Raw genomic sequence first — 17,666 nt, 5'->3', positions numbered from 1 at the left:
GGCTCCGCAAGCCTACAAAAGGGGGGGCCACTGCCAGTTGCCCATCCCTGAAATAGACCATATTTATACCATGCGCTCTATCTGTTTGGAGATTTGTGGATGCTTTTCTCCTGGGATGACCTTTCTACTCACACTTGCTGGAAGCGCCTCATGCTGTCCAGGATGTTGAACTGCTGCCAGCGCTTAGAGAAATTGACCTTCCCATCGATGAGATCAGGGTTCCCCAGGTGGACGAATGTCAGGTCCTGCAAGATTAGACCGCTGGGAGAAGAGAGGAGGATGAGTTTAGAGAGGATAGAAGAATAGAGATAAAGACAGACAGTCCTATGAAGAGTAGACTAAAACCCAATGTGATGAAAAATCACCCGCCTCAGGTGTACATGTACACAGACTTACAGGTATGGGATGCATGGAGGCTCCACGTCGGCCAGAGCCGCCCGGTACACTCGGAAAGACGACGAGCTGTCAATCAAAGTGCAGTATTCCTCCAATCCCTGCGAGAGACCAACAGTGTGTCACAATGTGTTATACTCATAGTATATTAAAAAGAGATGCCATAAAAATACAATTAAACAATTTGTGTGGATATCTACTATACCTATATCACATATCTGTATGTTAGACTTAATACACTACTGTTTGAATCACCTCTGATGTCTGTTTCTGCCACTCCAGTCTGCGGATGGGGGCTGAGTCCAGGGCAGACAGTATTGCCAAGTACGAGTTGAAATTGTTCAACTTTCTTAAGTGCTACATAAGAAGAGGAGAAATAGGATAAGAACAGTTGTCCAGAGAGTTAGTCATTAACTAGATATAGGAAGTTATATTAGGGTTTGGTTGGGGTAGGCCATCATTGTAAATAAGAATTTGTTCTTAACTGACTTGCCTAGTTAAATAAAGGTTAAATAAAAAATATACATATTTAGTTAACAGGAAGAGCTGTGGTTGTATGAATGTTGAGGTTGGTCACCTTCATGATCTTAATGAACTTGAGGAGCAGCTTCTCTCTGTCCTGGCCTTTCTCCTGCTGAATGATTAGAGAGCGCACCCTATAGGACAAACACAAACAGTGTTCTGTGAGAGAGAAAGTGAGACTGTGTGTGTAATTTATTTTGCCATTTTGAGGTGTTGAACAGCCATTGCAAAGCTAGGTGACTTAGGAGTGATTAGGTCTATCTAGTGGGAGTTATGTAATGCATAGACAGCCTGTAAGTATAGGCTCAGGTCCAGCTCTCACCAGTAGCTCATATTGTTAAAGTGCTCTGTGAACTGAGTCAGATTGGGACTCTTTTCCTCGTTCTGTTCTTTGGCCCAAAGCAACACCTCAGGAATCTGAGCAGAGACAGAGATATAGAGTTAGGATAGTCAATAACCCCAACACCTCAGGAATCTAAGGAGAGACAGAGATATAGAGTTAGGATAGTCAATAACCCCAACACCTCAGGAATCTGAGCAGAGAGAGAAAGAGGGAGAGATATAGGGTTAGATCACTGGAGCACAATGAGAATTGGAAGCAAAACAAGGACAGTATAAAAGGCTCTCTGGTACCTCGATGTTGTAGAAAAGTTCTGCATCCAGGAGCGTGAGCTGATCGGCGATTTCATGGCTGCGGAAGTCATGCAGGGTTCCGGGTCTGTGGTCACACACATAAAAACACTTAATGACAGAAAGTAAACATGGATGGTACAAGCAAATGCAAGAAGAGGTTGTCATAGCCCCTCCCATTGTCTCCTAACCCTTAACCCCTGGTTGACGCCTACCTGGCGGACACGCCCCGGGCAGCCAGCGGCTTGAGGGAGTTGGTGCAGCGCAGCAGCTTCTTCTGCTCCACCTTCAAAACAATAACAACAATTCATTTACAGACATACCATTCAAAATGCCTTCCAATCACAAGCTACTGCAGAATGAGAGCCTTTCCTGAATATTCGAATTGACATTAACAATATATCTATACACGACAGCACTTTTATTAAGTGCTACACAATGTGAAGGTGTTGAAGGGGATAGGTGTTGAGGTGAAGGTGTTGAGGGAGGTGAAGGTGTTGTAAGAATATGTTGAAGATAAATTCACCACGCAGAAGACAAGAGGTCAAGAGTGCTGAAAGTTAATATAGTACTAACGGACAACAGGGCACCAACGGACAACAGGGCACCAACGGACAACAGGGCACCAACGGACAACAGGGCACCAACGGACAACAGGGCACCAACGGACAACAGGGCACCAACGGACAACAGGGCACCAACGGACAACAGGGCACCAACGGACAACAGGGCACCAACGGACAACAGGGCACTAACGGACAACAGGGCACCAACGGACAACAGGGCACCAACGGACAACAGGGTACCAACGGACAACAGGGTACCAACGGACAACAGGGCACTAACGGACAACAGGGCACTAACGGTCTATAGGGTACTAAAGGTCTATAGGGTACTAACGGTCAATAGGGTACTAACGGTCAATAGGGTACTAACGGTCAATAGGGTACTAACGGTCAATAGGGTACTAACGGTCAATAGGGTACTAACGGTCAATAGGGTACTAACGGTCAATAGGGTACTAACGGTCAATAGGGTACTAACGGTCAATAGGGAAGTATCAATGGAAATAGTTGGTTTTCAGTTAGGAACGTCTGTTAGGAATGTCAGTCCTGAACTTATAGCTACGTGTGGCACGTTCTCATTGGTCCAACCTGAAATAGGATACTTGTTATTTGGCCATCGGCCCAGTTTTATTGCAAGGAATTCTAATTGGTCAACCACAGGCTAGGGCTGGGCTATAAAGTACATCCTGTCCCTTTGTTCTGTGGAGAGAATCCCTGGAGAGAATCACTGATGACAGGGAAGGAACGACCATCTACCTCTCAGCATAACATCTATGATTTGAATAAACCTATTTTCCTCCCCCTGATTTGCTTTGGGTTCCGCGTTATTAAAGAATAACATCAACTGCTAAGAGTGTTGAGGGGAAGAGAGTGGTGTTGAGGGGAAGAGAGTGGTGTTGAGGGGAAGGTAGTGGTGTTGAGGGGAAGGTAGTGGTGTTGAGGGGAAGGTAGTGGTGTTGAGGGGAAGGTAGTGGTGTTGAGGGGAAGGTAGTGGTGTTGAGGGGAAGGTAGTGGTGTTGAGGGGAAGGTAGTGGTGTTGAGGGGAAGGTAGTGGTGTTGAGGGGAAGGTAGTGGTGTTGAGGGGAAGGTAGTGGTGTTGAGGGGAAGGTAGTGGTGTTGAGGGGAAGGTAGTGGTGTTGAGGGGAAGGTAGTGGTGTTGAGGGGAAGGTAGTGGTGTTGAGGGGAAGGTAGTGGTGTTGAGGGGAAGGTAGTGGTGTTGAGGGGAAGGTAGTGGTGTTGAGGGGAAGGTAGTGGTGTTGTTGGACAGACCTTGTCCAGGATGTTCTTGCGAAGCACGCGGGCCAGGCTCAGCTCGCCGTTACACACCAGCCTGAACACCAGGTCCATCAGCTGCTTCAGGATGTCCTCTGTTAACTCCACCAGACTGATGGAAAGGGGGGAGAGGAGAACATTAAAGGGAGGAGAAGTTAATTCACTTAACACTGAAAGGTAAGTTAACATTGAGTGTTGTCTGCTTCCAACACACTCTTTGGAAGTAATTTCTATTCTGTTGGATCCCCAGGGCGATCTACTGCTTAAACAGTAAAAAGCCACTTCTGTGGCTGTACTGAGAGTCTGAGTAAGGTACTGTATATAATATGTGGCTGTACTGAGAGTCTGAGTAAGGTACTGTATATAATATGTGGCTGTACTGAGAGTCTGAGTAAGGTACTGTATATAATATGTGGCAGTACTGAGAGTCTGAGTAAGGTACTGTATATAATATGTGGCAGTACTGAGAGTCTGAGTAAGGTACTGTATATAATATGTGGCAGTACTGAGAGTCTGAGTAAGGTACTGTATATAATATGTGGCAGTACTGAGAGTCTGAGTAAGGTACTGTATATAATATGTGGCTGTACTGAGAGTCTGAGTAAGGTACTGTATATAATATGTGGCTGTACTGAGAGTCTGAGTAAGGTACTGTATATAATATGTGGCAGTACTGAGAGTCTGAGTAAGGTACTGTATATAATATGTGGCAGTACTGAGAGTCTGAGTAAGGTACTGTATATAATATGTGGCAGTACTGAGAGTCTGAGTAAGGTACTGTATATAATATGTGGCTGTACTGAGAGTCTGAGTAAGGTACTGTATATAATATGTGGCAGTACTGAGAGTCTGAGTAAGGTACTGTATATAATATGTGGCTGTACTGAGAGTCTGAGTAAGGTACTGTATATAATATGTGGCAGTACTGAGAGTCTGAGTAAGGTACTGTATATAATATGTGGCAGTACTGAGAGTCTGAGTAAGGTACTGTATATAATATGTGGCAGTACTGAGAGTCTGAGTAAGGTACTGTATATAATATGTGGCAGTACTGAGAGTCTGAGTAAGGTACTGTATATAATATGTGGCAGTACTGAGAGTCTGAGTAAGGTACTGTATATAATATGTGGCAGTACTGAGAGTCTGAGTAAGGTACTGTATATAATATGTGGCAGTACTGAGAGTCTGAGTAAGGTACTGTATATAATATGTGGCAGTACTGAGAGTCTGAGTAAGGTACTGTATATAATATGTGGCAGTACTGAGAGTCTGAGTAAGGTACTGTATATAATATGTGGCAGTACTGAGAGTCTGAGTAAGGTACTGTATATAATATGTGGCAGTACTGAGAGTCTGAGTAAGGTACTGTATATAATATGTGGCAGTACTGAGAGTCTGAGTAAGGTACTGTATATAATATGTGGCAGTACTGAGAGTCTGAGTAAGGTACTGTATATAATATGTGGCAGTACTGAGAGTCTGAGTAAGGTACTGTATATAATATGTGGCAGTACTGAGAGTCTGAGTAAGGTACTGTATATAATATGTGGCTGTACTGAGAGTCTGAGTAAGGTACTGTATATAATATGTGGCTGTACTGAGAGTCTGAGTAAGGTACTGTATATAATATGTGGCAGTACTGAGAGTCTGAGTAAGGTACTGTATATAATATGTGGCAGTACTGAGAGTCTGAGTAAGGTACTGTATATAATATGTGGCAGTACTGAGAGTCTGAGTAAGGTACTGTATATAATATGTGGCTGTACTGAGAGTCTGAGTAAGGTACTGTATATAATATGTGGCAGTACTGAGAGTCTGAGTAAGGTACTGTATATAATATGTGGCTGTACTGAGAGTCTGAGTAAGGTACTGTATATAATATGTGGCTGTACTGAGAGTCTGAGTAAGGTACTGTATATAATATGTGGCAGTACTGAGAGTCTGAGTAAGGTACTGTATATAATATGTGGCAGTACTGAGAGTCTGAGTAAGGTACTGTATATAATATGTGGCAGTACTGAGAGTCTGAGTAAGGTACTGTATATAATATGTGGCAGTACTGAGAGTCTGAGTAAGGTACTGTATATAATATGTGGCTGTACTGAGAGTCTGAGTAAGGTACTGTATATAATATGTGGCTGTACTGAGAGTCTGAGTAAGGTACTGTATATAATATGTGGCAGTACTGAGAGTCTGAGTAAGGTACTGTATATAATATGTGGCAGTACTGAGAGTCTGAGTAAGGTACTGTATATAATATGTGGCAGTACTGAGAGTCTGAGTAAGGTACTGTATATAATATGTGGCTGTACTGAGAGTCTGAGTAAGGTACTGTATATAATATGTGGCAGTACTGAGAGTCTGAGTAAGGTACTGTATATAATATGTGGCTGTACTGAGAGTCTGAGTAAGGTACTGTATATAATATGTGGCAGTACTGAGAGTCTGAGTAAGGTACTGTATATAATATGTGGCAGTACTGAGAGTCTGAGTAAGGTACTGTATATAATATGTGGCAGTACTGAGAGTCTGAGTAAGGTACTGTATATAATATGTGGCAGTACTGAGAGTCTGAGTAAGGTACTGTATATAATATGTGGCAGTACTGAGAGTCTGAGTAAGGTACTGTATATAATATGTGGCAGTACTGAGAGTCTGAGTAAGGTACTGTATATAATATGTGGCAGTACTGAGAGTCTGAGTAAGGTACTGTATATAATATGTGGCAGTACTGAGAGTCTGAGTAAGGTACTGTATATAATATGTGGCAGTACTGAGAGTCTGAGTAAGGTACTGTATATAATATGTGGCAGTACTGAGAGTCTGAGTAAGGTACTGTATATAATATGTGGCAGTACTGAGAGTCTGAGTAAGGTACTGTATATAATATGTGGCAGTACTGAGAGTCTGAGTAAGGTACTGTATATAATATGTGGCAGTACTGAGAGTCTGAGTAAGGTACTGTATATAATATGTGGCAGTACTGAGAGTCTGAGTAAGGTACTGTATATAATATGTGGCAGTACTGAGAGTCTGAGTAAGGTACTGTATATAATATGTGGCAGTACTGAGAGTCTGAGTAAGGTACTGTATATAATATGTGGCAGTACTGAGAGTCTGAGTAAGGTACTGTATATAATATGTGGCAGTACTGAGAGTCTGAGTAAGGTACTGTATATAATATGTGGCAGTACTGAGAGTCTGAGTAAGGTACTGTATATAATATGTGGCAGTACTGAGAGTCTGAGTAAGGTACTGTATATAATATGTGGCAGTACTGAGAGTCTGAGTAAGGTACTGTATAGATTCTATAGAATATGTCCATCCATACTCACCACAGTTCGTCCACCAGTCTAACGAGCACAAAGAAGGTGTTCTTGCTGACCCGCTTCTTAAACGTGTCTGGACTGTGACAGAACCTGGTGTATGTGGTCCGTGGTCAAGGAGAACACTGAAATGACCTGCACTCTCAAGTATTACGTCCCACATTCACAAAATAGTGAATATATTTTCCACTCTCACAGAAGTCACTTTAGGAGTGTAATCACGTTTACCTACGCACCTTTTCTGTATTTATCTCATCACCACAAGCCAAATCCATTCAGTTGTTAGTATTCCAACACACAATATTCTAGCTGGTGGCAACCAAAAAAGGATATCTGTAGTGGAGCTTCTTAATGAGGTCCTCTGGGCTGATGAAGGTCCTGTATGTGGTCAGGAAGACCTCACAGTACAACACCAGATCTGTAAGGGAGCAGAGGAGAACACCACCCCTTTAGTGCACCCTTTTAAAAGTCCACCCCAAATTATCCGAGGTTGACAACTAACGGTGGATCATCTCAACTTTAGAGAATATGGATGACATGAATAGATGGGACACGTCTGGTAACCTCTGATATTCAGAGAAATATAAGCTGGTCAAGACATACTGTAAGTCAAGACATACTGTAGCTGTTCTACAACTTAACATTTCACTGTAGACCAATTTAACAGACAAAAAGCGTGATCAGGTTTGAACTACATCTACCACACACACACACACACACACACACACACACACACACACACACACACACACACACACACACACACACACACACACACACACACACACACACACACACACACACACACACACACACACACACACACACACACACACACACACACACACACACACACACACACACACACACACAGACCCAGAACAACAGTAACACACATTTGAATAGGGGCTGATGTCGAACGGTGATAAATGCTACCTACCTTTGCGGTCTGTCTCTGTGGCGTGGACTAACAGAATATCCCCTGATCCAGCACGCACATCAGGACCATCGTCATTCTGAGAGAGAGACAGAACGAGAGAGATGAAGTGAGAGATGAATAGATGAAGAAAAAGAGAGCAGCGAGAGAGAGAGACAGGAGGGAGGCAAGGCAGATCGATAGAGAGAGGTGAGGCAGATAGAGAAAGGAGAGGGGAGAGAGGGAAGCGAGGCAGATAGAGAGACAGAGAAAGAGGGTTAGGGAGAGATTTTATGAGGATTAAGGCAGGAATGCAGTCTAGTCCAAAATGCAGCGCTCTCCTCTCTGTCCATGTTCTCTCGCCCTGCAGCAGCTCCACTGACGAGAGAGCGAGAATGAGAGAGTAGGGGGGAGAGAGAGAGGGCTGCTATACGCAGGACATACACTGATCACACAAGCAGACAGATCCCCAACAATAAAACTCTAATTTACCGCTACAGTTGTCCTTTGTTGTTTAACCAGACCTCCCCCTCTCTCTTTATCCCTTTCTGACCTTGCAGAATGGGGACCAACACACACACACGTCTGTCAGACTGCACCAAACCGAAAAAAGGAAAGGGAATTTTAATGGAGAAACATCCCCTGCAGTTCCTCTAGAGGTCAGTAGTAGACTAAGAGAAAGAAGGAATGTGAGTGAAATGTGAATATCACCAGTGTGAAGGTTGGTGTCTTATGTCAGAGTTTCACATACAGTATGTAACATGAACAAAATAGCATTTAAAGAAATTGTAGCCAAAGACAACCACAAGCTTTCTAGAGACAATGCTTACTTAGCCAATAGACATGGGTAATAATGTTAGTTCAGTCATGAATGAGGGCAGCATTACCTCCTGTTTGAGTGTTATCCGGGACATGATCTCTTTGTGGTCGATGAGAGAGAGCTCATCCACTTCCTCCTCATCGCTCTGGACCGAGTCTGTCGACTTCTGCCTCCTGCTGACAGAAAAACCGATGGAAGCACCATTAGGTCTGTTTACCTAAACTTACATACATAGATGCATAATGATTACCTAGAATAAAATTGTTACCCATGATAAATGTTCCATTCAAATTGCACTGGTCAGAAGGGGCTTAGTCTCTTCTAGTAATTCTCTCTCTATGCTTACATAGACCTAGCATTGGTCATTAATCAGTATCCATTTCATTCAATTGCTGTTTTACCTTCTAGGATCACCAGATCAAGTAAAGACATTACGCCTGAATTGGAGAGGGAGTGTTTATGCAATGTGACCCGAACAGTCACTTTATCCCATACCTCTCCTTGTCCAGAGCCTCCTTGCTATTGGAGGAGTGCATTTGTGGCGCGGGGTCTTGAATGACATCGTCAGCAGCGATTGGCTGTGAGGGGCAGAGTAAGCTCTGTCAAGGTAGGTTGAGGAGCAGGAATCATGGAACACTTAATTTACACAAAGGCTGTCTCCATCAAAAGAGTTGAAATGGAGTTAGCTACCCCTAATGTAATAGGTAGAAGTTGTCATTAACCACTGATACAGATATTTGCTCATCCCCTTAATGGTTACAGTTAGTATTGTTGCAATAATCTGATCCTAGAGTTGTAATTTCTTAAGGAAAACAGTCCTAAACTGCCTTACGTAGTCACGTGTTTATTTCCCCACGCTTTAGCACACGACGTTTGGCATAAAGCAGGTTTTTAAAGGATCAACGAGTTTAGTCTGCTTTGTGCTTTAATTTTTTTGCCATGGAAAATCGAGTATTGTAGTATCGTGACAATCCTACTAGGTTGAGTGCATTAGTTACTTACTCTGAGGCAGGGAGGCAGCTCCAGCTCCCCATTGGCCTGGCTGGATGAGTACAGGTTGACATACTCGCCCTCGCCACCCTCGTCGACGCTCTACAGGAAGAGAAGAGGGACACCATGATTGAGAGGGACGGCCACAGAATAATTTAGCATAGAACATACTGTGGGGACAGCAAACTCAGAGCTACGGTGAGGTATGGAGAAGCACTTCTACATTGAGTTGTATGGTTTTTACTGGTTGGAAGTGTCAATAATTGGCCACCAGGTGGCACTGGTGTACATGATTAGTGTTTAATGAGTGCACAGTATTTCAGTATAATGCGTTGCACATGGTGAACAGGTGAAACAGTCAAAAGTTCTATGGGTTCCATTTAGACCCACAACTACAATCAGTCAGGATAATACAATAAGCAGTAGTCAAGAATCACCAAAACAGGATGAAATCTTTCACTATGGTCCACAGTTTAGATGCTTTGTGATTACTGGTATGACAAGATAAATGGTCCTGGAAATCAATGAGTCACTAACAATGTTATTGTCTGACGGGCATCCACCTTAAAATGACTCCTTATTACTGAAACATATCTCCCTGTTATCATCTTCTGTCTGTCTGTCTGTCTACCAGTATCACCCGTTTGTCCGCCCGTCCGTCCGTCCGTCTGTGTCTGCCCGCCCGCCCGCCCTTCCGTGTCTGCCCGCCCGTCTGTCTGTCTGTCTGTCTACCAGTATCACCCGTTTGTCCGCCCGTCCGTCCGTCCGTCTGTCTGTCAGCTCACCACTGCCGAGGTGCGGAGGAGAGAGTCAGTTAGAAGAGAAGTGGTCTCAGGAGGAGGAAGACAGACGGCAACAGAGCCCAATGAGTCGGCCAGGGAACCGTTGGGCCCGCCCCTGCTGCCTTCCAATATGGTGGCATTGGTCAAGGCGACCTGGTCTGAACTCTGCGATTGGTGGGAAGTAGGAAAGGAAACCAGGAATCATGAAAGAAGGACAGTGTTATGACAGGTTGAGAAAATAAATCAGACAGAATCAAAGCTGAAAAGTAGAAAGAAAAAAAGTCCCCATTAGCACCTCCTCTCCTGGACTAAAGTGGATGTATGGTTCAACATACTGTAACAATGAATGGACTGATATCAATCTTTCCATGCCTTCTATGTGACTGTATGTGTGTAAGTGTGAATCAGAGTGTGTGTTTGTCTGAGATTGTGTAGTCATGGCGACCAGGTGAGCAGATTCCTGTGAGGAGGAGAAGCAGAAAGCTATTAACCTGCTGTAACACGCTGTGCACTGTCTACCAACCCTGTTACGTTCAGTAGCGGTATATGAGCCAAATCATAGAGGAAGCCAAGCCAGTGAAAAGCCATATTACAACCTATGGTGTGATAATTGCGTTGTTTGCTCTATAACCCATTGGTTCAGATGCCACCGTGGTATGCAATAAGGCTGTGACAACAAAAAGACAACAGTCACACAGTGGCAGAATAAATTCAACTACACATAGGCTTGTTTCATCACAAAACTGTAGAGCAACATCTGTCCGGTGAAGTCCACAAAGCAAATACTGCATGTAACAAACAGTTACATCACCTGCATATACCAGTTATATCAGTCTCACATTAAGCATCTCCAATCCAAAGTTAAATCTAGAATTGGCTTCCTATTTCACAACAAAGCCTCCTTCACTCATGCTGCCAAACATACCCTTGTTAAACTGACCATCCTACCGATCCTTGACTTCGGTGATGTCATTTACAAAATAGCCTCCAACACTCTACTCAGCAAACTGGATGTAGTCTAATCACAGTGCCATCCGTTTTGTCACCAAAGCCCCATATACTACCCACCACTGCGACCTGTATGCTCTCGTTGGCTGGCCCTCGCTACATATTCGTCGCCAAACCCACTGGCTCCAGGTCATCTATAAGTCTTTGCTAGGTAAAGCCCCGCCTTATCTCAGCTCACTGGTCAAAATAGCAACACCCACCCGTAGCATATGCTCCAGCAGGTATATTTTACTGGTCATCCCCAAAGCCAACACCTCCTTTGGCCGCCTTTCCTTCCAGTTCTCTGCTGCAATGACTGAAACGAATTGCAAAAATCACTGAAGCTGGAGACTTATATCTCCCTCTCTAACTTTAAGCATCAGCTGTCAGAGCAGCATACCGATCACTGTACCTGTACACAGCCAATCTATAAATAGCACACCCAACTACCTCATCCCCATATTGTTATTTATCTTCTTGCTCTTTTGCACCCCAGTATCTCTACTTGCACATCATCATCTGCACATCTATCACTCAAGTGTTAATGCTAAATTGTAATTATTTTCCCTCTATGGCCTATTTATTCCCTTACCTCCCTAATATTCTACATTTGAACACACTGTACTTAGATTTTCTATTGTGTTATTGACTGTATGTTTGTTTATGTGTAACTCTGTTGTTGTTTTTGTCACACTGCTTTGCTTTATCTTGGCCAGGTCACAGTTGTAAATGAGAACTTGTTCTCAACTGGCCTACCTGGTTAAATAAAGTTTTTTTTTTTTTTTTTTTTAAAGCAACATGAAACATTGCATCAACTATCAACTTAGTCGAGCAGGAAGCTTGTACTAACAAACTTGCAACATTGTATAAAATATTCGACTGATCAAAGCATGACATTTTTTCCCTTTTACGCCTAGTGGTTATCAAAGGGAAAGAGACAAAGATTTTTGAAATAGGCTACATTCAGGAACTATTGTCATTCTCAATGGATGTAAAAACAGACTGTTTACTTGCTGTTTGAGGTGAAGAAAATGTGTATTTTGAGAAGCTGCACAGCTCATTATTGGTGGTGAATTAAGACAATCAGAAATACTATCAGATCCTAAAAAAATGGGCAAATGTATAAGCCTACATTTGCACGCAAGCCTGGTACCCTAGACCAACTTCTATGCGTAATCAGGTGTGCGTTCTTACTCAACATTGACAGGAGTGCTCCAAACAAAACAATTAATACATTGACAACTCGTAAATTGGAATGAAATAAATCAAAACTTGTTTCTCACTAGTGTAGCCTAGCTTGTGTGCTCTGCAAACAACGTGCCCACTCCGACAATGACAACTGTAAAAGACTGGAATAATAATAATAATATATTGAATGCACTACTAGAAATTACGGTAACCAAACAACCATTGTAGATGAGAAATTATGGGAATTAACTGTAAATGTACACTACCATTCAAAAGTTTGGGGTCACTTAGAAATGTCTTTGTTTTTGAAAAAAAAAGCCAATTTGTTGTCCATTTAAAATCACATCAAATTGATCAGAAATACAGTGTAGACATTGCTAATGTTGTAAATTACTATTGTAGCTGGAAACGGCTGATTTCTTTTAATGGAATATGTAGATATTCCATAAAGAATCTGCCGTTTCCAGTTACAAATGTAATTTACAACATTAACAATGTCTACACTGTATTTCTGATCAATTTGATGTAATTTTAAATGGACAACAAATTGGCTTTTCTTTCAAAAACAAAGACATTTTTAAGTGACCCCAAACTTTGAACGGTAGTGTACTACTGGTGATATTGGTGTGCCAGCCCTGCAGCCTCCGCAATGGATTAGTCCACTGAGACAGGCGTCAATCAAGACGTGCCATCATTTTGTCTCTGCAGACGAATAGCCTATCAACCAACATTTACATTTTAATAAAAGTTTTTATTTAACCTTTATTTAACTAGGCAAGTCAGTTAAGAACAAATTCTTATTTACAATGACCGCCTAGGAACAGCGGGTTAACTGCCTTGTTCAGGGGCAGAACGACAGATTTTTACCTTGTCAGCTCGGGGATTCGATCTAGCAACCTTCCGGCAACCCTCTAACCACTAGGCTACCTGCCGCCCCACAAAACAAACAATCGACCAGTCGAGACTAAATGGGGTCAACCCTACATAGATCACTGATAAACACCACACACAGGCGGGCGTGTACACACCATCCCTCCCTCCCACACACACACACACCATCCCACACACACACACATATAAGAGACACTAAACCTAAAGCAACATGAGTATGCAAAAGTGTAGTGAGAACGTATGAGGATGTTTCCACTGAAGACTAAGAACAGTTTATATTCTTTCCACCCAACAAAATGTTCCAACATACTATTCCCCACAAATGTACAACCATAACATACTACACACACACACACACACACACACACACACACACACACACACACACACACACACACACACACACACACACACACACACACACACACACACACACACACACACACACAGAGCGGAGAAGAAAGATTTTCCACTGAAATGGCATTGTTGGCACTAAATCGAATTACTAAATCAAATATATTGCATATATTTTCTATTTCCTTCCAGACCTCCCATCCTCATGGCATCCCCCCAAAACATCACGCCCCGAGGACTTGAGGAATGTGAACATTCCATTGGCACAAACACTGGGAGGGGATTGAGGGGTTGGGGGAGGCATGAGAGGTGTGAGAGAGGAGGGTGAAGTAGACGGGGAGCGGGGATTTAAATTGTAAAGTCTACTGTAATGTTTAATGTGTAAATGAAGTTGGATTTGATTTAGTGGGCACAAATGGTTAGAGGTGAAAAGGACTGAGAAAAGGAGAAGAGTGGTAGAGGAAGAAGAAGGGTAGAGGAGGAAGAAGAAGAGCAGGAGAGAGAATCTATTTTGCATCAGGCCAGGTCCAAATGGAGTGATTCCACAGGGAGATACACACCCCCTCTCCCCAATCTCTTCAGCGTGCCCCCCCACACCCAGGGGCCATACGCAGTCAGCCCACTACCCAAGACCAAGATCATCTGCTTCATATCCATTAGAGATCAAGGGTCACGGTATAACAGCAGCAAGTGTTAGCTTTGTTAAAGATGTCCCCAGTGATTAAAAAAAAAACTGTGTGTTGAAAAGTGATATCCTAAGTATAAAAAAGTACAAAACTAAAGTGGGGGGGGGCAAAATGTTGTTGCATTCAAGGAGTTGGTCTGATGGAAATCTGTGATGTCATCGGCCCCCTCCTTTGCTTGATGAACAATAGAGGAGCAATATGTTGAGGATGGTGATGTTTTTTGTTTTTGTCAGCACATTGATCATATGTTGTTGACCATATGATCTAAGAATGCACAGAGCACAACTTTGGCTTGCTATACTTTTGTTCTACTTCTAATGTGGATCACTAGTAGGCCTACTGTATATACTAGTATTGATGGCTGTCAGCCCCATGACTTGATGGACTAGCCCATTGTATTGACTTAACTCTGTGTCATTGTGGATTCTATATGTTCAAAGTTGTTTTTATGCTCCTTTGCTACAAAACCAATTGCACTATGGACCATTAAAGTTGAAACTTGAACTTGGAGCCATTGAGAACAAAATAAATGCGTTAGTCATGCGCGCAGCTAACCACCTCAACCTCATTCATCAACAGGTATAGTCCATCTGCTGTGGAGGTCCCTGACGCAAAGACAGTACAGTACTATCACTTGCTCACGTAGGGTCTGCTTGCTTTGTATGAATGACATTTGGGACTCCTCTTTAGCCCCACTTTTTTTCCACAGTATGCACCCACTTCTGTGTCAGTTGTTTCTTAGTCAAAACACATTACTTTGTATCCTATGATACAAAGCCTGAGGTTGCTTAGAACACACTGCAACAAATGCACACGTAGTACGTGTAACAAAATAAAAGAAACACTTGAGTAAATGAGGAATACAAAGAATATTGAAAGCAGGTGCTTCCACACAGCTGTGGTTCCTGAGTTATTTAAAAAAAAAAATCTAATCAAATTGTATTAGTCCCATGCGCCGAACATAACAGGTGTTCGGCGCCTTACAGTGAAGACCTTAAATACGAGCTCCTAAGCAACAATGCAGTAAAAAAAAAAAAGAAAAAAAAAAGTAACAAGTAATTAAAGAGCAGCAGTAAAATAACAATAGCGAGACTATATACAGGGGGTACCGGTACAGAGTCAATGTGCGGGGGGACCGGTTAGTTGCGGTAATTGAGGTAATATGTACATGTAGGTAGAGTTATTAAAGTGACTATGCATAGATGATAACAACAGAGCTTAGCAGCGGTGTAAAAGAGGGGTGGGGCTATGCAAATAGTCTGGGTAGCCATTTGATTAGATGTTCAGGAGTCTTATGGCTTGGGGGTAGAAGCCTCTTGGACCTAGACTTGGCGCAGAGAGAACAGTCTATGACTAGGGTGGCTGGAGTCTATTTCTGTTCTTAGTTCTAAATTTTTTGAAAGGGGCGTGCTTATTTAAAATGGTTAGGAAAGCACTTTTAAAGAATAACCAGGGATCCTTTACTGACGCGATGAAGCCAATATCCTTCCAGGATACCGGGCCAGGTCGATTAGAATGGCCTGCTCGCAGAAGTGTTTTAGGGAGCGTTTGACAGTGATGAGGGGTGGTCGTTTGACAGCGGACCCATAACGGATGCAGGCAATGAGGCAGTGATCGCTGAGATCCTGATTGAAAACAGCAGAGGTGTATTTAGAGGACAGGTTGGTCAGGATGATATCTATGAGGGTGCTCATGTTTACAGATTTGGGTTTGTACCTGATAGGTTCCTTGATAATTTGTGTGAGATTGAGGGCATCCAGCTTAGATTGTAGGACGGCCGGGGTGTTAAGCATATCCCAATTTAGGTCACCTAGCAGTACGAACTCTGATGATAGATGGGGGGCAATCAATTCACATATGGTGTCCAGGGCACAGCTGGGAGCTGAGGGGGGTCTATAACAAGCGGCAACAGTGAGGAACTTATTTCTGGAGAGATGGATCTTTAAAAATAGAAGCTCGAACTGTTTGGGCATAGACGAGAATAGTATGACAGAACTCTGCAGGCTCTCTCTACAGTAGATTGCAATTCCGCCCCCTTAAGCAGTTCTGTCTTGACGGAAAATGTTGTAATTGGGGATGGAATTTGATGGCCTTCCTTAGCCAGGATTCAGACACAGCTAGGACATCAGGGTTGGCGGAGTGTGCTAAAGCAGTGAATAAAACAAACTTAGGGAGCAGGCTTCTGAGGTTAACATGCATCAACCCAAGGCTTTTACGGCTGCAGAAGTCATCAAATGAGAGCGCCTGGAGACACACAGGGCCTGGGTTAACCTCTTCATCACCAGAGGAACAGAGGAGGAGAAGGATGAGGGTACGGCTAAAGGCTATAAGAACTGGTTTTCCAGTGCTTTGGGAACAGAGAATAAAAGGAGCAGGGGCCGACAGATAAACAAAATGAAGTACCGTGTTAATGAACAGTCCAGCAGGCATCAGCTGTGTAGCCGAGCGATCATATGGTCCAATGAGCAGCAAAGACGAGACAGGGAGCTGTTCGGTAGTTGATTACTACGTAAGGCGAGCGGGAGACACGGCATTCAGGAAGCTAGCAGGCCGGGGCTAGCAGATGGATCAACACCAACATCCACGACGAGGAGGCCGGTTGAGCGCACATCGGCCGAATTACGTCAGCAGACCAGTAGTGATGGATTGGAGGGGCTCGTGTTGACAAAGGGTCCAGGCCAATTGGCAAGAGAGGTATTGTAGTTGGTGTACTTCGTTTGCTAGCCGGGAAATGGGCCAAGCTCGAGGCTAGATGATGCATGCTTCTGGACAAGGGCGTTAGCCATAGTAGCAACTAGCTAGCTGCGAAGATCCGGTGTGATGGTCCAGAGCTTGCGGCAGGAATCCGGTGATGTAGTGGGGGAAAAAAGCAGTCCGATATGCTCAGGGCTGATATCATGCTGTGCAGACTGGCAGGTATTATCCAGGCTATCTGGGCTAAAGCGGCTGGAGTTTGAGCTAAAAGGTAAAGACCGCTAGCAGTGGCTAACAATGACTGAAAAGCTAGTAGCTAATTAGCTGTCTAGCTCCTGATGGAGGTTTCAGTTATAAGGTCTAAAAAAAATAGCAGATCCGTACCACACTGGGTGAGGCGCGTTGCAGGACGGTATATTTAATTCAAAAATGGAAAAAAGAGACTGAGATATAATGAAATGTACACAAAAAGAAAAAGACAATATTTACATGGGACGAAAACAAGCACGTCTTAGTGCTCCGCCATCTTGGTTTTTGTACCAGGCAGTGATGCAACCAGTCAGGATGCTCTCGATGGTGCAGCTATAGAACTTTTTGAGGAGCTGAGGATCCATGCCAAATATTTAAAGTCTCCTGAGGGGGAATAGGT

At 43.3% G+C, this 17,666-nt stretch overlaps 1 protein-coding gene across 8 annotated transcripts in view; it reads right to left on the bottom strand.

The window, feature by feature from the left end:
• LOC129818884 (rap guanine nucleotide exchange factor 1-like) overlaps positions 1 to 17,666 on the bottom strand; it is a 78,534-nt gene that overhangs the window by 2,320 nt on the left and 58,548 nt on the right. For 4 of the 8 annotated variants that reach the window (XM_055875195.1, XM_055875198.1, XM_055875197.1 and 1 more), the window contains 15 exons: positions 10,221 to 10,382; positions 9,448 to 9,537; positions 8,941 to 9,023; positions 8,513 to 8,621; positions 7,650 to 7,725; positions 7,043 to 7,127; positions 6,719 to 6,811; positions 3,381 to 3,495; positions 1,761 to 1,831; positions 1,549 to 1,633; positions 1,238 to 1,332; positions 971 to 1,049; positions 649 to 750; positions 397 to 494; positions 133 to 261 (listed from right to left, as the gene is read on the bottom strand). In XM_055875195.1, coding sequence (XP_055731170.1) covers positions 133 to 261; positions 397 to 494; positions 649 to 750; positions 971 to 1,049; positions 1,238 to 1,332; positions 1,549 to 1,633; positions 1,761 to 1,831; positions 3,381 to 3,495; positions 6,719 to 6,811; positions 7,043 to 7,127; positions 7,650 to 7,725; positions 8,513 to 8,621; positions 8,941 to 9,023; positions 9,448 to 9,537; positions 10,221 to 10,382 — 1,472 coding nt within the window. The remainder of the gene's footprint in view (positions 1 to 132; positions 262 to 396; positions 495 to 648; positions 751 to 970; positions 1,050 to 1,237; positions 1,333 to 1,548; positions 1,634 to 1,760; positions 1,832 to 3,380; positions 3,496 to 6,718; positions 6,812 to 7,042; positions 7,128 to 7,649; positions 7,726 to 8,512; positions 8,622 to 8,940; positions 9,024 to 9,447; positions 9,538 to 10,220; positions 10,383 to 17,666) is intronic. The other 4 variants (XM_055875196.1, XM_055875202.1, XM_055875200.1 and 1 more) reach the window with 2 other exon arrangements.

This window comes from Salvelinus fontinalis, chromosome 21 (genome assembly GCF_029448725.1).
Source record: "Salvelinus fontinalis isolate EN_2023a chromosome 21, ASM2944872v1, whole genome shotgun sequence".
Lineage (NCBI taxonomy): Eukaryota > Metazoa > Chordata > Actinopteri > Salmoniformes > Salmonidae > Salvelinus > Salvelinus fontinalis.
Note: the sequence above shows the minus strand (reverse complement) of the source record. Positions and strands in the feature narration are given on the sequence as shown.